The 21,596-nt window shown below is 42.9% G+C and overlaps 2 protein-coding genes across 3 annotated transcripts in view; both read left to right on the top strand.

The window, feature by feature from the left end:
- LOC134625947 (myosin-10) overlaps positions 1-17,748 on the top strand; it is a 62,567-nt gene extending 44,819 nt beyond the window's left edge. For both annotated transcript variants that reach the window (XM_063471354.1, XM_063471356.1), the window contains 31 exons: positions 145-263; positions 1,040-1,192; positions 1,379-1,552; positions 1,639-1,812; positions 3,096-3,210; positions 7,318-7,511; positions 7,858-7,979; positions 8,728-8,797; positions 8,958-9,118; positions 9,204-9,312; positions 9,426-9,557; positions 9,652-9,858; positions 10,014-10,151; positions 10,246-10,369; positions 10,482-10,653; positions 11,355-11,567; positions 11,642-11,786; positions 11,882-12,088; positions 12,542-12,646; positions 12,911-13,063; positions 13,145-13,393; positions 13,531-13,743; positions 13,873-14,085; positions 14,166-14,327; positions 14,410-14,538; positions 14,685-14,773; positions 14,942-15,065; positions 15,512-15,720; positions 15,811-15,919; positions 16,022-16,194; positions 16,354-17,748. In XM_063471354.1, coding sequence (XP_063327424.1) covers positions 145-263; positions 1,040-1,192; positions 1,379-1,552; positions 1,639-1,812; positions 3,096-3,210; positions 7,318-7,511; positions 7,858-7,979; positions 8,728-8,797; positions 8,958-9,118; positions 9,204-9,312; positions 9,426-9,557; positions 9,652-9,858; positions 10,014-10,151; positions 10,246-10,369; positions 10,482-10,653; positions 11,355-11,567; positions 11,642-11,786; positions 11,882-12,088; positions 12,542-12,646; positions 12,911-13,063; positions 13,145-13,393; positions 13,531-13,743; positions 13,873-14,085; positions 14,166-14,327; positions 14,410-14,538; positions 14,685-14,773; positions 14,942-15,065; positions 15,512-15,720; positions 15,811-15,919; positions 16,022-16,194; positions 16,354-16,510 — 4,814 coding nt within the window. In that variant the 3' untranslated portion in view covers positions 16,511-17,748. The remainder of the gene's footprint in view (positions 1-144; positions 264-1,039; positions 1,193-1,378; positions 1,553-1,638; positions 1,813-3,095; positions 3,211-7,317; positions 7,512-7,857; positions 7,980-8,727; positions 8,798-8,957; positions 9,119-9,203; positions 9,313-9,425; positions 9,558-9,651; positions 9,859-10,013; positions 10,152-10,245; positions 10,370-10,481; positions 10,654-11,354; positions 11,568-11,641; positions 11,787-11,881; positions 12,089-12,541; positions 12,647-12,910; positions 13,064-13,144; positions 13,394-13,530; positions 13,744-13,872; positions 14,086-14,165; positions 14,328-14,409; positions 14,539-14,684; positions 14,774-14,941; positions 15,066-15,511; positions 15,721-15,810; positions 15,920-16,021; positions 16,195-16,353) is intronic.
- A 1,414-nt stretch (positions 17,749-19,162) lies between these two features.
- Positions 19,163-21,475, top strand: LOC134625948 (serotonin N-acetyltransferase-like). The gene is made up of 4 exons (XM_063471357.1): positions 19,163-19,291; positions 19,736-19,978; positions 20,294-20,448; positions 20,541-21,475. Exons 2-4 carry the CDS (start codon positions 19,825-19,827, stop codon positions 20,907-20,909), a joined length of 678 nt encoding a protein of 225 aa, XP_063327427.1. The 5' UTR covers positions 19,163-19,291; positions 19,736-19,824; the 3' UTR covers positions 20,910-21,475.
- Positions 21,476-21,596: the final 121 nt, after the last annotated feature.

The following is a 21,596-nucleotide window of genomic DNA, read 5'->3' as shown; positions in this document are numbered from 1 at the left end:
TCCACAGTTTCTGATTTTAAAAAGCTTTTAAATACAGCAGGTTTATGTAAAAAAAAAACAAAAAAACTTTCACTGTGTTCTTTATGATTTGATTTCTGTTGTATATAAATAAGTGGCATGGTTTGTTTTCCCTACTTCTCCCAGCGGCACAGAAGCTCTGCCACCTGCTTGGAATGAATGTTATGGAGTTTACCAGAGCTATCCTCACCCCAAGGATCAAAGTGGGGCGAGACTATGTGCAGAAGGCACAGACCAAAGAACAGGTAAGGTGCCATCTATGGACAGGTTGTACTAGCTTACCAGGAAGTCCACCTGGAGGATATATTTGTAGTTCTAGCCTTGTAGTGTATGGGCTAGATCACCAGACACCAGACAGCAAAGTGGAGAAGATGCAGACATCAACACAGAGCTTCACGTTTAACCTCTGATGACGTTTTTGTCACTTTGTCCCAAGCGGGCCGTTGCATCTTCCCAGGAGATTAGTGTAAAACTGTGAGAATAATTAAGCAAATCTTCTCATTATTTAATTGAATGTCAGGAAATCATGACAGATTTTCTTAAAAATGTTTTAAATCTCAAACTTTTCAAGTAGTTTTCACTGCATGAGCAGCATTGTTAAAATCCTCAGAGCTGAAAACCAAAGTCTGGAAACGTTTTATATTCCTGATTACAAAAAATCCAAATCAGTAATCAGTTTAGTTGAATTTTAAGTTGTTTTTATAAGAACTTAATAAACTAAATGTTTTATAATAGCTATGTTTGTATTCTGTTTTTGTCTTTTTATTTGCAGCTGAAAAGGTTAATTTCCAGAGTGCTTAAGGGTACACTTCGTTTTTGCAAACTCAAACCATATGTTTGAACTGGTCCACCAGCTGGCTAATGGATTGTCCTAATTGTGGCCCACTGTTTGACGTCATGCTCCAACACTCCAGACTAAAACAACAACACAGTGTTTTTTCATGTTGCGCTCGTGTCTGTGTGTCTCATGTATAATTCATGTTGCTCTCTGCACTTTTCTGCTCTCTTTGTTTTACCTCAGGCTGACTTTGCTGTCGAAGCCTTGGCTAAGGCGACGTATGAGCGGCTGTTCCGCTGGCTGGTCCATCGCATCAACAAGGCGCTGGATAGGACCAAACGGCAGGGGGCGTCCTTCATTGGCATCCTGGACATTGCTGGCTTTGAGATCTTTGAGGTGCTCGTGGTGCTTTTAATAGTGACAGATGCTTTTCTACAACATACAAAGTGACGTCTGGCAGATGTAGTTTTGTTCCCTTGTAAGAGTATAAAAACAGACAGGACAGATGATCCAGCGAAAGGATAAATCACATGTAAAAAAAATATGCCAAAGATTTCCTTCTGCTATTCACTTTCCTACCAGCTGAACTCATTTGAGCAGCTGTGCATCAACTACACCAACGAGAAGCTGCAGCAGCTCTTCAACCACACCATGTTCATCCTGGAGCAAGAGGAGTACCAGAGGGAGGGCATCGAATGGAGCTTCATCGACTTCGGCCTCGACCTGCAGCCCTGCATCGACCTCATCGAGAGACCGGTCAGTGTGCTTGTGTGCATGTATGACAGTGTGTATACGTGTCCTGCTTTTAAATACACGGTTATTCACTAAATGTGTCTCCTCAGAATAACCCCCCTGGCATTCTCGCCCTGCTGGATGAGGAGTGCTGGTTTCCCAAGGCCACTGACAAGACGTTTGTAGACAAAGTGCTGCAGGAGCTGGGCACACATAGCAAGTTTCAGAAGCCACGTCAACTCAAAGACAAAGCTGACTTCTGCATCATCCACTATGCAGGAAGGGTACGTATATCAGGCTTGGAAGACAAAAATCAAAACGAAAGCAATTATCTTTGTTTCCTTTATAGCTTTAAATCCTTCTGGGAGCTCTGTGCATTTCTTATCCAACGACTTTGTTGCTTTTCTCTGTGGCACAGACTTGTGGTTGCGTAGTTTAACCAGGTCACTGCGTTAAAACAATAGCGCTGTTGTTGTGCTGCTGCCACTGCTATTGGAACCCCACATCTGGTTCACATTGGTGTGAGATTGAGTGCCTGATGCCTTGCGGTTGCATAACTGAGATGTGAACTTTCACCTTTGTGTGGTATTCTGCCATCTGTACGGAAAAAATGATCCTCCGCGGCATGACATCTGATATCACAGCTACCTTGATGTGTTGAATACTATTTACCTGCTTCTTTTTCTGAATTGCACATATTTTTACAAGCTCATTGAAGACCACCAGTCAGTTTAACGTTAGTCCTTATGAGAAACGGGTGATTCAGATAAATATTTCACATCCAGCTCACAAAACTGGATCCAACATTAAATCTGAACTTAGGCAAACAAATCCTCTGTGACAGAGTGATACCGAAGAGGAAAATAAGTACAAACATAGCAAGTTTGCTTTTCCTGGATTTTGATTAAACCCATATGCGGCTCTTACATTCTTCATGTTAGGTTGCCGGGCGTGTAATTTGCTTGTTATGTTCCACTCTCGTCCAGCACTGTTCGTAGTATGTCACATTTCTGAAAAACACATACAGGTCATTATCCTGTTTCAGACACTTAATCCAACCCAACTGTGCCGCCGCGATTCTTCACTGTGCCGCCAGTCAAATATAATATCCAACTGTGAATCTCATCATATACAGTATTATATCAGTTTGTGGTTTGAAATAGACTCATACAGCACATCTGGTGCTGCCTGTAAGTTAAAACAACTGCTGCGTGGTATCTGGAAACAGCGCCAGACCTAGCTGTCACTTAAGACAGGTGAAGCAACAGAGCAGAGGCAGTTAATCAGAGCCTGAAAACCATTCCTCTGAGAGTGGATTTTGAAAGCCTTTTTATTATTTATACAGTTACACTGGGGTATAAGATAAAAGACAGGAAAGAGAATGAATGGCCTAGAGCCAAATTTGCATAAATAAAGCCTGATTTGATGCTGTTTTTCCTGTGTGGGTTTTAGGCGGAGGTCACAGCCCTCATAGTATTCTCATCTTTGATTTTTGTTTTTTACACATATAAAAACACATGAAAGCATTTTTTGTGCTTAAGCAACGCCGATCACTGTTTTTGCTTAGGTGGACTATAAAGCTGATGAATGGCTTATGAAGAACATGGATCCTCTGAATGACAATGTAGCCACGCTGTTGCACCAGTCAACTGACAAGTTTGTGGCCGAGCTCTGGAAAGACGGTAAGTCATTTAGAAGTTTGTACTGGCCTGAAAAAGCCCATTGAGTCTTCACCTGTACAAAGTGTATTTATATGTATTTTTCTGTTCTCGGCACCACTTCAGACTGACATTACACACCATAAGTTCCAATGTGACATGCTATAACTGAGTGAATGTCATATTTAATGGAGGGAAATATACTTCCTCTCCTCTCACACTTTCTCTCAGAGCTAGAGGTGTGTTTTATGGTTTACTAATGAGGGGAAAGGCTTTGCCAGCAGAAACATTAAGTGTAAGTGAGTTAAACCACAGCCAGCGCACTCAGTCGAATGAGCTGAATGACACTTGGTGCTAAAACTGCAAATTATACCAGTAAATACCTTGTTACTGTTTCAGGTGCTAACTGTGGCCCTTAACATTATTGTTCTGATTTTGTGGAATTAACAATCTGAGTAATGAGAAGTTTAATAACATGGTAATAACCAATGTTCCCTCTAATTTTTCATGTGTCTGAGCAAACACACAAACTCCCTGAGCGTTCCCTTGGACCACTGTGAGCAACAGCAGACGTGTGGACTGTGGTCACACCAGCATCAAATCCATCCAAGTTACGTGGTTTATTAAAATAATCAAATTACAGCATTTACATTTATGTTAGACTACTTTTAATTAAGTGCTTTAGCCCACTTACAATGAAAATTTAAAAACAATCTTGTTCATGACCTGTGTTAACACTATGTTAACACTATTGGAAGTAAAAATAACTTGAACTCCAATTTTGAAAACACAACTTTCTTGTATATAATGTCTTGTATATAAGTATATAATGACCAATGTTGGGCAATTAATTATATAGTTACTTCTTCAAAAAAGTAACTGAGTTATGCAAACAAAGTTTTTTGCAGCTGTTTACCTAAAAATGCAGCCAAGGCGGTTTTTTAAATAAACATTTCAAAATATTTACAGAACAATCAGCTGTTCTGCATCAAATTTGATGCCACACAAATTATTTGTGCCACTCCAAAAAATAATTTCTGTCCACTATGAGATAAAGGAGAACAACAGCCTGATACCTGCAGGCCTGACAACAGCAGATGTATCACTCCTGTAACACCTGTAACATTCAGCAGTCGCCTCATTGTTCTGACACACACAACAAAACTACTGACTACACTACACACTAACTACACAAGATTTGCGCTAAATCTCTCACATCTCAAAACACCGCCGTCACTCCTAAAACTTCCCCCTTCCTAAACAACTAAATGCCATGTTGCCATATCATTTTTTGATTGGTTGACATGGTACATTTTTCGACCAATAGGAAAGGCTGGAGGGGGGGTTTGGTTTTGTTTTTGCTCACAGGCTTTCGAGCGTTTTCCTTATAAAAAAACTTTTTTACTGTTTCTTCCCGCAGTAAATATAAACAATGATAGTATTCAGGAAGAAAACCAAACATTGCATATTTTTATCATAACTCTGGTTTTACCTGGCCTATCAACACAATTTAAAAACTGGTATAAAGTCCACACTTTTTCCGTCAATTGTTCCGTCTGTCCTGCTCACATCTCCAATGGTTGGACACGTTGTCATTAACGTGGCTTCACTCCACATCAGCCACGCCGCTTTGCTAGCTAAAACACCGGTGTCGGCACATAAGGACGCTGTCATAGCCTGTCAACGACGTTGATTAGCTGCGTATATACGAATGTGAATCGCATTATTGGCTGGACTATGGGATAAGGTGGCATCGTTCTAATCCCATACGGGAGCAGCCAGTCACTTACTGACTAACACTGCAAACCAGAATTGTTAAAGTATTAATTTTAATTTCAATTCAGGTTAGATTTTTTTTTTTTTGCGCAACGCAGATTTTCTGTGCGCAGAGCAGAGACCAGCAGTGCGCAATTGCACAACCGCGCAGCTTAGAGGGAACATTGGTAATAACACTGATATTTACTCTTCTGTCTTCTTTAATAACAGCTAATCAGTGCTGTGAAAGTGTGCGTGCGTGTGTGTGTGTGTGTGTGTTGCATCCTTGCTGTCTTTCTTTTTCTCTCTCACTGTCCTGTCTTCTGTCTGTGTCTCTGTTACTGTAGACATTCAGACGTTTCAGAGAGCCTCTTTCTATGACAATGTGTCTGGGCTCCATGAAGCTCCAGGTGAATGATAGTAACACTTAACCTTTGTAAACCACTGGCTGCTTCTCATGCTCTGCACTGGCGGTCTCATTGGTTTCCTGTCCTGTCATGACTGCACCGTGCATCTGTCCAAAAAGTTCTCCTCCAGCTTTGCATGGCTTTAAAACCTCTCATACGTATTTCTATTGGTGCTGGTGGTTTACTGCCACTCTTAATACTCCGACATCTATTGTTTGTGAAGTCTTATTTTACAAATTGTGAAAATCTTAGACACTAAATCGGAGTGTGCCTGATGGGGGATGCATTTTAAAGTTGATTCAGGCTCTAGTGTACCAAATGAAGGATTTAAAAAAATGCTCACTGAATTAATGGGCTGCATATTCAGAATTAGGGTCAACACTTCAAAAGGAAAAATAACTATATCCCGTCAGTCCTTATTACTCATAGGAGGCTGTGATTAACAATCTACTGTTTAACAAAAAGTGTTTAGTTTACTTAGACATTAAGCAGATGTGATGAAAACTAACAAGAAATAGCTCTCCAACATGACGGTGATATTTTTTTTGTTGTGATGACGTGTGTGAATCTGACTGAAGCTTTTGTAAAATGACAAGATCATTTTTATTCATATAGAGCCAGATCACACTCACCTCAAGGTGCTTTATATTGTAAGGTGAAGATTAAATGAAAACCCCAACGACCCCCTTTGAGTAAGCAGTCAGCGACAATGGGAGGAAAAAACAGACTTTTAACAGGAAGAAACTTCCAGCAGAACCAGGCTCAGGGAGGGGCAGCGATTTGCTGTGACCGGTTAGGGGTGACAGGAGGAAGACAAGACAAAGGACAGACTGTGAAAGAGAGAAAATGATTAATAATAACTAATGATTAAATGCAGAGAGGCATATAAAAGAAACAGCCACAAGTAAGCCAGCATCCTGAGAACAAAGTGATGTTTTATAAAAATTTGTGAATTTGTGGCGAAATCTTCTTTTGTTTCATTTTGTCTGTTTACATTTTGAGTATGATTTCTAGCACTGATAATTCCTCAAGTGATGTTTATTTTCATATCACAGTTTGTAAACATATGAATAAAGATGTTTAAATGGGGTCTGTTTCTGAAGTTTTATGCAACTCCTCTAAGCTGTGCTTTAATCTAAAAGCAGAGTGAAGAACAGAAACTGCTAGTAAGTAACTACAGATGTAAGAAAATGTTTCTTAAAAATCTGCTTTGCAAATGTCTTATGCAGAAGGAAGTGTGTGTGGGATTCATCCAGAAGAAATATTGTGTAGCATTTATGAGCACCTTGGTCTTTTTGTTTATTATATGGAATTTCCCTTTATTAGGTGACATCAGCGTGCCACCACATATTTAAATTTTGATTTACTAAACCACCGAGTTACACCCAGAGCAAGAAATGGGATTGCATATTGATTCATTTTGGCCAAATTAACAGAAAGAATTTACAGAAAATCATCGAGACATTCATGTCCAGATCTTACCCAACAGGAAAAAAATGAATAGCGATCCTAGTTTTTCTTATTCTCTACCACACCCCCATTTTTTAGCTATATTTTCATGTGTGTACGGCCTTTAGAAGATCATCTGAAGTACATTACTCCTGCTTTGTGGACTCAAATCCATTAGATCTTGATTTAAAAGCATTTAAGAGTAAAAGACAATTAAGTAGTGTCCTAACTGAGATGGTCATCACTCACAGCTGGTCTGGTAACAGTGTTGTCTGTCTTCATGATGTATTATAAAAATAGAAAAGAGCAAACCCAGCTGAGTTGAACACGTCAGCCATTATTGGCAGCGTCTCCTGATAAACATTCACATTAGATTTAAAATACACATTAAAGAAAAATTGCCGGTTTTTCTCTTTTCTTTTCATGTAAATAGCAGATCATATCAATCATATCTGCATCTGTGGATTCCTCCTTTAATCTAGTTATCCGTAATCCTCTTCAACTAATTTTTCTTTACCAGTTGACCGGATAGTGGGACTGGACCAGGTTGCGGGCATGAATGAGACAGCGTTTGGTGCTGCCTACAAGACCAAGAAGGGCATGTTTCGCACCGTGGGTCAGCTGTACAAGGAGCAACTGTCTAAGCTCATGGCCACACTGAGGAACACCAACCCCAACTTTGTCCGCTGCATCATCCCCAACCATGAAAAAAGGGTGAGTCTTAAGATATAACCATCAGCAAAATGTCCTCTTCATGCTGCTTCATTCGGAGTTCGTCACTACCATTAAAAGTGCAGATTCTGTGGGAATTTTAAATGCCTTCACTTATTTATGCTTACACTGAGATGAGAAACATTTGTACTGATCGTTGTGAGTACAGGCAAGAAGCACTGATGCTTTTGGCTGAGAGGATGACACGTGCACTGCAGTGTCATGGAAACAGATCTCATTTAACCCAAATTTTAAAAAAGACTATTTATACAAAGGCTTTAGATAATGTTTTTCATGGTCTCATGTTTTTTTGTTGGTCTCATTATTTTTCCTCTTCCTGCTTTGCCAGGCTGGTAAACTGGACCCCCACCTGGTTCTGGACCAGCTGAGGTGTAATGGTGTGCTTGAGGGGATCCGTATCTGCAGACAGGGCTTCCCCAACCGCATCGTCTTCCAGGAGTTTAGACAAAGGTCATTTTTTAATCAGTGTCTCAGTTTATTACCTTAATCTTTTCCTACTAAGTTTTGGAATAAGCTAAATGTATTTATTACTTTGACAAAAAAACTGTAAGGCACTTTCAGGAATTGAACTTGTCATATATGAATCCATCCATCCATGCATTTTCTTAAACACTAATCCAGTTCAAGGTTTTGAGGGTGCTGGAGTCTATCCCAGCTGTCACTGGGTCAGAGGTGGGGTACATGCTGAACTGGTTGCCGTTCTGTCACAGGGCTAATACAGAGAGACAGACAGCTATAAAAAGTGTGATTTACATGTTAAAATGCACACTCACTGGACATTTTATTAGGTACAGCTTGTTAGTAATGAGCGGGACCACCTTTTGTCTTCAGAACAGCCTTAATTCTTCATCAAGGTGCTGGAAACATCTGTATTGACATGATAGTATCGCACAGCTGCAGATTTGTCGGCTGCACATCCATGACGTGCATCTTCAGTTCCACCACATCCAAAAGATGCTCTACTGGACTGAGATCTGGTGACTGTGGAGGCCTCAGCTCAAATAAGTCACGTTATTCTTGGGCTGATTAAATATTTGTATTAATGAGAATTTGAACAGATGCAACTAAAAAAAAAGGGATTCATGTGTGCAGTTTCTACCTGACGGGAAACAAAGGACTCGGTCCTGTCTTTCATTCTGTTTTATATAGTATTTTGTCACTCAGTGATGGTGCTTGTTTCTTTCTGCTTTTTAACAAGATATGAGATCCTCACTCCTAACGCCATTCCCAAGGGCTTCATGGATGGCAAGCAGGCCTGTGAGAGAATGGTAAGGACCCGTCCAAACTCCTGTGATTTATCTTTACATGGAGCAGTCTAAGAAGTAAAGGTCACCTTGTTATTAAAATGATTATAAATAAATTATGAATAGACAACAGTATTATTTCCGTTTCAACCACATCCTCACCTCATCTCCCTCTAAATGATAGATTCAAGCCCTAGAGCTGGATGGCAACCTTTTCCGAATTGGCCAGAGTAAGATCTTCTTCAGGGCCGGAGTCCTCGCCCACTTAGAGGAAGAGAGGGACCTGAAAATCACGGACATCATCATTTACTTCCAGGCTGTTTGTCGAGGATATCTGGCACGCAAGTAAGTATAAACAGAGTTGTTTCTATATATTTGATCACAAAAATCTCACTGTTGTCTCTCTTTTCTTCTTCTCTGTTTGCTTCAGGGCCTTCGCTAAGAAACAACAGCAGCTCAGTGCGCTAAAGGTTCTCCAGAGAAACTGTGCTGCTTACTTAAAGCTGCGTCACTGGCAGTGGTGGAGACTCTTCACTAAGGTGTGTAATTGTCATTTCTCAGTGCTGATAATTATTAAGAGTTTGTAGTAGTCAGTGTTGTGCAAAAGCAGAGTCCCTGTGGTTTTGCTGCTACTGTCCATTTGTACCCACAGGTGAAGCCCCTGCTGCAGGTGACCAGGCAGGAAGAAGAGTTGCAGGCTAAGGATGAAGAGCTGGTCAAAGTGAAGGAGAAGCAGATGAAGGTGGAGGGAGAGCTGGTGGAGATGGAGAGAAAACATCAGCAGGTTGGTTACAACTAAAGCAATGACATCAAGTGTTCGCTTTAATGTTGAACTCTCTGAGGTGCACAATCGACACAGTAACATTATCGATGTGTAGCTAATGGAAGAGAAGAACATCTTAGCCGAGCAGCTGCAAGCGGAGACAGAGCTGTTCGCAGAGGCCGAGGAGATGAGAGCTCGTCTTGCTTCCAAAAAACAAGAGCTGGAGGAGATCCTCCACGACCTGGAGTCCAGGCTGGAGGAAGAAGAAGAGCGGAGCCAAGAGCTGCAGAACGAGAAGAAAAAGATGCAGTCCCATATCCAGGTATCAGGGCATTAATGCTAGGAGAAATAGATTATTTGTCTCTCAATTACTTATGTAACAGCAGGGAATGTTAAAAAAAACAAGTATATTTTAAAATATTTTGCACTTACTCAGTGCAAAATATGTCTGCTCATTATGTTTGTTGCTGTGCGTAGGACCTGGAAGAACAGTTGGATGAGGAGGAGGCTGCCAGGCAGAAGCTGCAGCTGGAGAAAGTGACGGCTGAAGCTAAAATGAAGAAATACGAAGAGGACATTTTGCTGCTGGAGGACCAGAACTCCAAGTTCCTCAAGGTGAGAGGAAGATGCCTCTAAAAGGGTGGACGCATTCATATTTGAGTTGGGAAGTTAGCTGTGCATTAAGGGGTCTGTCTCTTTTCATTTTTAGGAAAAGAAGCTGCTTGAGGACAGAATCAATGAGGTGACCTCGATGCTAGCTGAAGAGGAAGAGAAGGCCAAGAACCTGGGCAAGGTCAAAAATAAGCAGGAAATGATGATGGTCGACCTGGAGGGTAAACAACTGAACCATAGCATCCATAGAATAGCAAACTATCGCTTCTACAGCACGGTTGTTAAAAGAACTATCTTATATTAAACCGATGTTTTATTGTGTTTTATAATCAGAGAGGCTGAAAAAAGAGGAGAAGACCCGACAGGAGCTAGAGAAGGCTAAGAGGAAGCTGGATGGGGAGACGTCCGACTTCCAGGACCAGATATCAGAGCTGCAGTCCCAGATAGAAGAACTTAAAATGCAGCTGAGCAAGAAGGACGACGAGCAGCAGATGATGCAGGCGAGGTAGGAGATGAGAATGAGTCTACAGAGGAGAATGAGTCCTGATGAAATCAGTTCTAAGCTAAATATGGGCTTCAGAGTCATAGAAATTCTAAAGTGATTAGAGCAGGAGTGAGATAAGTGTTGCATAGCATTACGAAGCAGTCAGCGCACTGGAAACATTCACACTAGCCATTTTATATGGAGCGTTTTATTAGACTCCCAACACTGCAGACCGGTGTACAACAGTGCTCGTATTGTTAGAGTTCACTTTTTGTTGCTCTTCTTGGTGACCTGGCGCCGGCTGATATTTACTACGTGACTCTCACAGCACTGGAATGTGTTTGGAGTGTGCGATTGTTATTTGTGAGGTATTATTGGTCATTTATAAGTGTGAGATCATACTACATTCATACATTGCTTTTAATTAGAATCAACAGTGATCCTGCCTCTGCTGCCACCCACTGGACCAATGGTTTCATTACATGCACGGCATTTTTGGAGAAGCAAATCTGAATAAGCACTGAAACTTTTATTCATTTCTAAACCGTCTTACATTCAACCAATGGTTTTTCTGTTTTATAATTAGACGGGCTGAAGGAAGAAGAGAGGAAATGACTGAAAAAGTTTCTAGTGCTTATTTTTAGTGGAACATTGAGGTTGTCCTATATATCCAGAGGCATTGTGTTTTTTTTATTATAGCCACTTTTATACTTTGATTTCAGGAGCGAGGAAGAAGTCAGCCATAAGAACAATGCTCTGAAGCAGATTCGGGAGCTGCAGGCGCAGTTGTCTGAGCTGCAGGAGGACCTCGAGTCCGAAAAACAGGCCAGGAACAAGGCTGAGAAACTCAAGAGGGACTTGAGTGAAGAGCTTGAGGCCCTGAAGACTGAACTGGAGGACACCCTCGACACAACTGCAGCCCAGCAGGAGCTTAGGTACTGTATGCTACATTTCTCATCCATATTTTAAAGAGTGGTGCGTTTAGGAGAGCTTGTTATGTTCTCTGTAGGACCAAGCGTGAACAGGAGGTTGCAGAGCTGAAGAAAGCCATCGAGGAGGAGACTAAAAACCACGAGGCTCAGATCCAGGAGATGCGACAGAGGCATGCCACAGCCCTAGAAGAGCTGTCCGAACAGCTCGAACAGTCAAAGAGGGTAACTGACCTTTTTCCAATCAGCAGATTCACAAGTTACTATAGGTGCTACTCTGTCATTTAATACTACTAATGTTTATTATGGATTATACGTAGTTCAAGGCTAACCTGGAAAAGACTAAACAGAGCCAAGAGACTGCCAACAAGGAGTTGGCCAGCGAGGTCAAGAGCCTGCAGCAGGCAAAGCAAGAGTCCGAACACAAGAGGAAGAAGCTGGAGGCTCAGCTGCAAGAATTCATGGCCAGGGTCACTGAAGGAGAGAGGTCTAAGGGAGAACTGACTGAGCGCTCACACAAACTGCAGGTGAGGTGGTGGTGGTGGGGGTGAAACTGGTTTAAGGTACCAGAGCAGAGGAAAAACACATTTTTATTAAATTTGCTAGCTTATAGTCTATATGTCCAAAGGCATATAGACTCGAGTAGCCAGGGATCGAACCACCAACCTTAGGTTTTTTAACCTTTTTCATTGTAGTGTAACTTTATTTTTTTACTGTTCAGTTGTATTTCTTTGTGTGACTCTTTGTCTTTCTCTTGACGATAAGTCGACGTTGCAAGAATTCTTTTGTAGCTGTTTAGTCTTTACTTTGGACAACAGCTGCTTCATTTAATGAGTTTATAGTACATACTGACTGCTAAAGGACAGATTCTTGAAAAACTGTAAATATAAGCTCGCAGAGATTTTGTTTCACCACTTGTCAGTTTTGTATTCAAATCTGTTGGACTAAAGCAGATAATCTGGTTTAAAATCTTCACACAGACTGAGTTGGACAATGTGTCTACCATGCTGGAAGATGCAGAGAGGAAGGGGATCAAGTTGGCCAAAGATGTCGCTGGGCTAGAGAGTCAACTGCAAGACACACAGGTAGCGTAAAGTTAACTGTGATATTAAAGGAAACCTCCTATGCTCATTTCCAGCTCAGTATTTCTATTCTTATTCAAGTACAAAATGTTTCTTTGTCTTATACTGGGCCTTGGTGCACCCCCTTATAACTTTTCCAGTGCCCATTTCCAGTCTCCATTACTGGAGAGTGTATATACACGCTGTAATGGGTCCTCTTTTAGCCTCAAAATCATTTAAGTGAAACTGTTCTTTTAAAATAACCGTATCCATATTCATTGTTATTAGGAGCTACTCCAGGAGGAGACCCGCCAGAAACTAAACCTCAGCAGTCGAATTCGCCAGCTGGAAGAGGAGAAAAACACTCTGCAGGAGCAGCAGGAGGAGGATGAGGAGGCACGCAAGAATCTGGAGAAACAGATGTTTACCTTACAGGCTCAGGTAGGACATGATTTCTGCTGTAGGAAACAAAGTTTAAGTAATGTGACTGTCCTTTAAATAAGTTTCGTTTGTATGGTGCAGCTGTCAGAGAGCAAGAAGAAGCTTGAAGATGATGTTGGAACAATTGAAGGTCTGGAGGAGACAAAGAAGAAGCTGCAGAAGGACCTGGAACTGGCCAACCAGCGTCTGGAGGAGAAGACGATCGCTTTTGAAAAAATGGAGAAGACCAAGACTCGTCTGCAGCAGGAGCTAGATGATCTAACTGTGGACTTGGACCACCAGAGACAGATCGTCTCCAACCTGGAGAAGAAACAGAAGAAGTTTGACCAGGTGAGAACATGTCAGTGGATGCATTTCAAGTCAAGTTTGTTGTACATACAATTTTTGGTTTTAAAGCTAAGAAAGTATAGATGTTATCACTAATTAAGTTTCTGTTTCTTAAAATAACAACTCTGTTCTCTTGATAGATGCTGGCTGAGGAGAAGAGCATCTCGGCTCGTTACGCTGAGGAGCGTGACCGTGCTGAAGCTGAGGCCAGAGAGAAGGAGACCAAAGCTTTGTCCATGGCCAGAGCCCTGGACGAGGCACTGGAAGCCAAAGAGGAGCTAGAGAGGGTTAACAAGCAGCTCCGCGCTGAAATGGAGGATCTGATGAGCTCAAAGGACGACGTGGGCAAGAATGTGAGCGGCACAGTGTTCGAACAGTGTTTTAGAAGGGGACCTTTTAAGTTTGCATCCATGTGTTTCTTCTTTTTTTTTTTCATTCACCCCTCTTTCTTCTCTTTTTCATAACTCACACACACATATCAGGTCCATGAGCTGGAGAAGTCGAAGCGCACGCTGGAGCAGCAGCTGGAGGAGATGAAGACTCAGCTGGAGGAGCTGGAGGACGAGCTGCAGGCCACAGAGGACGCCAAGCTGCGCCTGGAGGTCAACATGCAAGCCATGAAGGCCCAGTATGAGAGAGACCTGCAGGGCCGGGACGACCAGAATGATGAGAAGAAGAGAGCACTGGTCAAGCAGGTGCAAATTAAATCTAATTATGTTGCATTGGTTCGTTCCCCATAATTTCCACACTAATGACTTGTGATGCCTCCTTCCAGGTGCGAGAGATGGAGGCGGAGTTGGAGGATGAGAGGAAGCAGAGAGCTTTGGCTGTGGCTGCTAGAAAGAAGCTGGAGATGGACCTGAAGGATATAGAGGGTCACATAGAAGGAGCCAACAAGGCTCGAGATGAAGCCATCAAACAACTGCGCAAGTTACAGGTGCAGATTTTATTCACGTGTTTGCATCAGCCGAATTTTTATACTTTATTCTCCAGTCATGCCTTGGTTTTGTTTCCTTCAGGCCCAAATGAAAGACTACCAGAGGGAGCTGGAAGACACTCGAGCTTCCAGAGACGATATTTTTGCCCTATCCAAGGAAAACGAGAAGAAGCTCAAGAGCCTGGAGGCAGAGATTGTACAGCTACATGAGGTCAGGACAGTCTGAAGCTCAGACGTTTTGTGATGTTTGTTGCTATGCAGGGTGTCGGTAATTCACAGTTAGCAGCAGTTTATACATTCAAGAGTCCCTCTTAATGTTCGATGAAGTGCTGATAGATTTTTTTTTCTGCCCTGCAGGACTTAGCAGCGTCTGAGAGGGGACGACGCCACGCGGAGCAGGAGCGCGATGAGCTGCAAGATGAAATCTCAAACAGCACCTCTGGGAAGTAAGTTCACCTGCTCTAGGAAATGACATTACGAGAAAAGTGCAAAAGTCAAAACAAATGATTCTCAAAAACCAAACCAATAATTTACAGAAAAACTAAAATGACCCTGACAGTCGTATCTCGGCTGCTCTGTTCATCGAGGACATCTTATTTTTCTCGTTGTGTCAGGGCTGCTCTGATGGATGAGAAGAGAAGGCTGGAGGCTCGCATCGCCCAGCTGGAGGAGGAGCTGGAAGAGGAGCAGGGCAACATGGAGCTACTCAATGACCGCTTCAGAAAGACAACCATGCAGGTTTGGTGTCATACCGCAATGTCAGTATGAGCGTTTTCAGTGTCTTTAATCATCCGAGTCTTCATTGGACTAAAACATTTACTGAGCTCCAAGAAGCTATAAGGATGTAAGAAAGCATGGATGGATGGGCCCTTGTGTATTAGTTTCTACGATAACATTGCCTTGAGTTGACTGCAGCTTTTTAAGTAAACGTAAAAAGCCAACAAATCCATGTGAAACCAAAGATCAACAGATGTCATCTCCAAATGAAAATATCTTGGGGGGGGGGGGGGGGGGGGGTGTCAACCTCAGTCTGGCAGCACTGATGAGGAGGGCAGGTTTTTACCCATCTCGGCTATCAGAGAGGAACCATAACCTGTGTCATGCACCATCCCTGTCCACTTGGATTCTCTCTGTTTCTCCATGACGATTTTTTTTTCTACTCCACCTTTCTCGCCCTCCATCAGGTGGACACTCTGACTACAGAGCTGAGCGCAGAGCGCAGCACAGCCCAGAAAAGCGAAAATGCTCGCCAGCAACTGGAGCGTCAAAACAAGGAGCTGCGGGCCAAGCTGGGCGAGCTGGAGGGTTCTGTGAAGAACAGGTTCAAGGCCTCCATCACTGCCCTGGAGGCCAAAATAGCACAGCTGGAGGAACAGATGGAGCAGGAGGCAAGGTAGGAATTTACTACACCGCTCTTCTTGCTCTAGCTAATGAACAAAACCAGTCAGAAAACTTTAAACGTGGAACATCTTCTCCACTCAAGGGAGCGAGCGGCAGCCAACAAGATCGTCAGAAGGACCGAGAAGAAGCTAAAAGAAGTCTGCATGCAGGTGGAGGATGAGCGTCGCCATGCCGACCAGTTTAAAGAGCAAGTATGTCTACTGCTGCTGTAAATAAGCATTTATCACTCATTGCGCGTGTTCTCAGCTTCAGCTTAACAGCTCTATGTCTCGCGTCTCCGTGTGTGTGTGAAGGTGGAAAAGGCCAACTCTCGTATGAAGCAGCTGAAGCGGCAGCTGGAGGAGGCTGAAGAGGAGGCCACGAGGGCCAACGCTTCACGTAGGAAGCTGCAGAGAGAGCTGGATGATGCCACCGAGGCCAGCGAGGGCCTGAGCCGTGAGGTCCACACTCTCAAGAACCGCCTCAGGTACAGAGAAGAGGGAGAAAGTTTTTTTTATCTCTCTTTTTTTTTTTTTAAAGCGACATTGCTACTTTAACCATTTGTCGCTAACAGCAGCAGACATTTTCCATTTTAATTTGTGTCTTCCTGTTTTCTACCTCCTCTCTGCTCCTCTCCCTCCTACAGGCGTGGTGGCCCCATCACCTTCTCCTCCAGTCGCTCAGGCAGACGTCCGCTGCAGGTCGAGGGAACTTCTTCTTTGGACCTCCTGTCCGACGATGAGCTGGAAAACAAGATCACTGACAACAATGCCAATGAGACCCCAGCGCCACAAACGGAGTAGAAGAAAAACCTTTGCCCTCCCTCAGTCAGCCCTAACAGACACAGCGGGACTCTCACAGCTTAAACAGGGACCCTCTTCTCATCCCTCTGGCCACTTTAGCACATAAAGTCCAAAACATCCCCAGTTTGAGTAGATTTCCCTCTTCAAACCACAGGCAGCATGACCTAAGCCATCCTGACTTTCCTTTTCAACCTTAGCAGACACCAGCAGTTGGACCCCCGATGCTCTCACCACCGCCCCACTAAAGACTGTAAGAAACGCCTTACAACTCCAGCTCTGTGCTCAGCTCCTCTAGTTCCCACAAAAGTTAGAAATAAGTTCCCTTTTTGATCGAGGTCAGCTCATATTTCAGTGAGCACACACACGTGTCTGTCTGGGTGATGATTTTCTTCTGCTGGACCACCGTTTAGCTGTTCAGAATGCTTCCAAATGCTAAAATGATAGCACTGCAATATTTGAAAGGAGCACATCATAATGAAAACAGATGCTATTTTTTTCACCTCTCTACAATACATGCACCATGTGACTCAGTTTAGTTATATTAGTTATGAACTGGAACTGATATTGTTTGCTTTTCCAGTCCTATGCTAGGATTGCTTGCTTGCGTATGAGTATAAAATGTGAGTGTAAGCTGCTTCGTTGCATTGGTTTCTCTTACATTCGACAGTAGGTCAGTGTTGACTTGTAATTATTTGGCGTGAGCGCTAAATCGCACTCATGTCCTCTCGCTTCATTCTTCTTCTTCTTCTGTGCCTTTTTCGCTCTCTTTAAACTCTAAACCCATTTATGCCGCATATACTGTTCATATATTGAAACATGCTTAATTTCATGAAGGTATTTTCATAAAGCAAAAATCATAAATTTACATTTGTAACGGATTATATTAGTGGAAACCTGATTTTCTTTGGCGTGTACGTCCTCCTGCAGCGTGTATGTTGCCACGATGATTGATATGTCAGCCGTGTGGGGTTCTTTGTAGATGGGTGCTATGACTTTTCTTATCAGTAACTTTTATACTTTTTGAGTTATTAAGAGTTAAAAACAATCCAATAGACATCAACTGTATTTATATCTCTGCTATTGTATACGAGACAAACTCCATTCATATTTCAAAATGCTCAGTATTGCACATTGCTCAACTGTACCTTTGCTCATGACACGTACAGTTTATGAGTCTTTAGAAGTTCTATAATGCATTAAAGTCTATGGAGCCCAATACTCTCCTGGTTTCCTCAGCAGTCACTGATGTTTTTGTCTATTTTTTGTCTTTTGACTAAAGAGCATTTAGCTGAACTCAAAGATGAGATGCTACAGATGTCTTCTTCAATGCCAGAGGCATCAAACTTATTAATTTGGGAGTCACATATAGCCCGGGAAAATAACTGCATAATAACTAATAACACATCCATGTTTTTATCTTACAGCTAATATAAAAATGAGAAGATTTACTTTCATGAATGATCTGTTTACAGAACAGAGGATGAACAGCTTTAGATGTCTCAAGAAAAAGCATGTGTCCGTTTTTCACCCTCCACTCAGTGTTGTTAAGAACCATGCCAGCGTGTTTCCTCAGTTTAACCGATTTACTTGTGTTTGGGGTGAGAACCTGTGAGAGTTGAGTGTTACAAAATACAGTCATGAACCAGTTCAAAGGTCAGATAAAAAGGGTGAATGCCAACGGCGATAACAGAGTTTAACAGAACCAAAATGTATCTACATTTTTAAGAAAAAGAAAAAAGAAGAACATCATGTGGTGAAGTTTGTGAATGCTAGTTTGTAGTGACGGATCCTTAAAAAAAGAAAATCTAAACCAGAACAAATCCATACACACCTGCCTGCTGGGATCTTTTAACACAAAACCAGAAAGACAAAGAAGGTAAAGTATGATGAATGTCCTCAGAAGTTTGTGACTGTGAAAGCCAAAATGGTGGAGCACTTCTAACACTTCAGGAGACCAGCAGCCCAGCAGGTTTTTATAAAACTGTCTTGCTGATCTTTCCCCTTTACACCTTTTTTGTAAGCCCCCCAGTCCTAGAAGGTAATTTAATGTCTGTCCGTCTTTTTGAGCACAGGAACCTTTTTTAAAGTCACAGAAACCAAACTGCGAACACCAACAGTGTCCAGTAAGTTTAATCCAGTGCTGTACCTTAGCAGTGTTTAAAGGGGATCCATTATGTTCTCAGTTATTTGGTTTTGGGGCTCTAATAAAGTAGCTTAGTAGTTCAACATAATCTTTATTTATCCCACACTGGGTCTTAAGTTGCTTCCTCTCAGATCATCCTCTCTGTGAAACAAGTTCCTCCTGCTTTCAAGCCAACTTTCTTCTGATTGGCTGCCCCTTGATAATGAACATCTGAACAAACATATGTGGACCATCCAATGCCAGGCATTGGATGCCATTTCAGAGCAGCCTTCTCCCTCAGAGGAGCTGGGACATTTCACCTCTAAACATTTTTAGGTGATTCAATCAAAAGCCCAAACATAAAATTATGGAGTGTTGGGAACCACTTACATACAGTGCTTCCCTTTTTATCCAAAACACACAGTGGAGTCTCTGTGTGCGTGTGTGTGTGTTCAGTGAGAGAGGAGATAAAGTGTCCGTAATGCGCCGAGTTGTGGAAACAACTTCTGTAATCCTTCATCATGTGACTCATAGTAATAATCACTCCATAATGAAGAGAGCTGTCCGCCGTGCAGCAGGTGAGACGCACACAGAGAGACGCAGAGCTGCTTCAGCAGTCACTCCGCAAACTTAACGGACTTGCACGTCAACACCTTCCGGTAAGTATCGCTCACAGCCTGGTTGTTGCTTTGGAAAGTGTACAAGTGATCGATGACAGAGGTTTGTTTGGTTATTATCTGCTTCTTATCAGACTTGACCGCACTGGATAGTTTGATCAAATGCAATAAAAGCACTTAAGCAAACTTTTGCCACCTGCAGCTGCTCCAGGGGCATCATGGCTCCCTGTAAACAAGCCAAGAAAAAAAAAAGCCAGCAGTGGTGATTCAGTGAGTCATCAATCATTGTTTGTCGGTTTTAATGGTAAATACCAACAATGGCTTCTGTTGATTACAGGGTTCAGAAAATGGCCCTACACTGTTGTGACCATTTTTTTTAATTCATTCATTGACAGCCAAAATATTCAAATGCAAATCAGCCTGTGAATCACAGCCGGGAGATCTGTTCTATAAATACGGATCCAAACCCCCCTGTTGTCCTCGCAGGGCCCGACAGAGGTGATCCTGCGAAGCAGGAAGGAGAGCAGGAGAGCGCAGAAACACTTTTTTCCGGGAGGAGAGCGCAGTGTCGTATAATGTCAGTTGTGGGCGCGCAGCCTTTCATCAAGCCAATGCAGTCCCCACCTTCAGTTTCGCCCGGTATCCAAAGGAGACACACGCTTCCCGCGAGTGAAGTCCGACCGCTCAACACGCAGGATGCCATAAGCGTCTTTGAAATCGAGCGAGAGGGTAAGTGATCCTTCCTGTGGGTCTTATGCTGACGCAGAAATCCGCTCTGGACTTTTTGCTGAGTGGAAATAATGATTTTGTTACTATAATTACATTAAAGTGTGGTTTCATGTGGGGATTTGATTTATTTAACGAAGTCACGTGATGCATTTTCCTTTGGTGTATGAACTAAAGATGTCGTGATTGCTCCACAGTCGATTAATTGATCGATTTGGTCCGTCTAAATGTGTGCGTAAAAGTTGTGCCAAACCGCTATTGCGCACGGGCCACCAATCTCTCTCTCTCTCTCTCTCTCTCTCTCGCTCTCTCTCTCAGCATTTATCTCAGTGTCAGGGGAGTGCCCCCTCCACCTGGATGAAGTACGTCACTTCCTCACACTGTGCCCAGAGCTATCCATGGGCTGGTTTGAGGAGGGTCGGTTGGTGGCTTTTATCATCGGCTCTCTGTGGGACCAGGACAGGCTCACCACAGTAAGACATCCTGCATTTTTTCTCTCTCTCTGTCCTTTCACAGTTAAAAATCATCACTAATTATTAAACCTCCCATTTCCGCTCCCCTCCAGGAAGCGCTGACGCTCCACAAGCCCTGCGGCTCCACCGTGCACATCCACGTCTTGGCTGTCCATCGCACTTTCAGGCAGCAGGGCAAAGGTCCCATCCTCATGTGGCGCTACCTGCAGTATCTCCGCTGCCTGCCCAACGTGCGCCGAGCGGTGCTGATGTGTGAAGACTTCCTCATCCCCTTCTACCGCAAGTCGGGCTTCAAGGTGCTGGGGCGATGCGCCATCACCGTGGCCAACCTGACCTTCACCGAGATGTGGTACCCAATCAGCGGCCACGCGTACATGCGCCGCAACAGCGAAGCGATTCGTTTCCCTCAGCACCCCCTGACTGTGCCCCTGACAAAGACTGACGAACGCGTTGATGTATGAAGTGCTTACTGAGGGCCGAGCAGGCTGTCTTTAATCTAAGAGGAAGGAATTCAGTGTTGTTCTCTGTAGCATCTTTCAGGGTTTGTCTCAAGTTTCCAGCCGTTTCTCTGATTTGTTGGACTTTTGATCCCATGTGAAATGATTTTAATATGTATAATAAAACATATACTGTACTGTGACGTGTTATAAATATGCGAGAAGAGTCAAGTAGTGAGTAACTGGAGTTAATTGTCGCATTTGTGGTAGACTTTGCGCTTGGGTGTAAAGCTGTCTTCTGCTAAGCACCTTCCTGGGCTTCCTACAACTGTGGTCTGACGTCAGTAAACCGGGCTTTAGCAGCTCAGTCACAGCTCCACCATCCTCCAGCTCCTCCTCAGCTCCATTAGGGGGCTTTAGCTATTGTAAACGCCGAGTGGGGATTAGTTAACCTGTAGGACCAATGACCTTTACCTAAAGAAGCACAAACAGAGCAGATTGGAGTTAGTTGTGACAACAGTTTGACAAACCATGTAATTTTTTTAAGTTCTTTTCTGTTACAGTGTTTCAATAAAATGTTTTATACTGTTTTTTAAGATGAAAACGTTTCGTTTTTAATGTCATTTGTACTCTCAGACATTTGATATTCTCTTTGCCGTAAGATTGCACTAACCATAGCCTACACAAGCACCCACTGTCTTTAGCCGTCCC

The sequence above is a fragment of the Pelmatolapia mariae genome, linkage group LG4, assembly GCF_036321145.2.
Source record: "Pelmatolapia mariae isolate MD_Pm_ZW linkage group LG4, Pm_UMD_F_2, whole genome shotgun sequence".
Lineage (NCBI taxonomy): Eukaryota > Metazoa > Chordata > Actinopteri > Cichliformes > Cichlidae > Pelmatolapia > Pelmatolapia mariae.
The sequence above is the reverse complement of the archived record's forward strand: the minus strand, read 5'-3'. Positions and strand labels throughout refer to the sequence as shown.

Coding starts and splice junctions, on each gene's coding strand:
- LOC134625948 (XM_063471357.1), top strand. CDS start 19,825: ATGTCAGTTGTGGGCGCGCAGCCTTTCATCAAGCCAATGCAGTCCCCA. Junction 19,979..20,293: donor CTTTGAAATCGAGCGAGAGG/GTAAGTGATCCT, acceptor TCTCTCTCTCAG/CATTTATCTCAGTGTCAGGG. Junction 20,449..20,540: donor ACCAGGACAGGCTCACCACA/GTAAGACATCCT, acceptor GCTCCCCTCCAG/GAAGCGCTGACGCTCCACAA.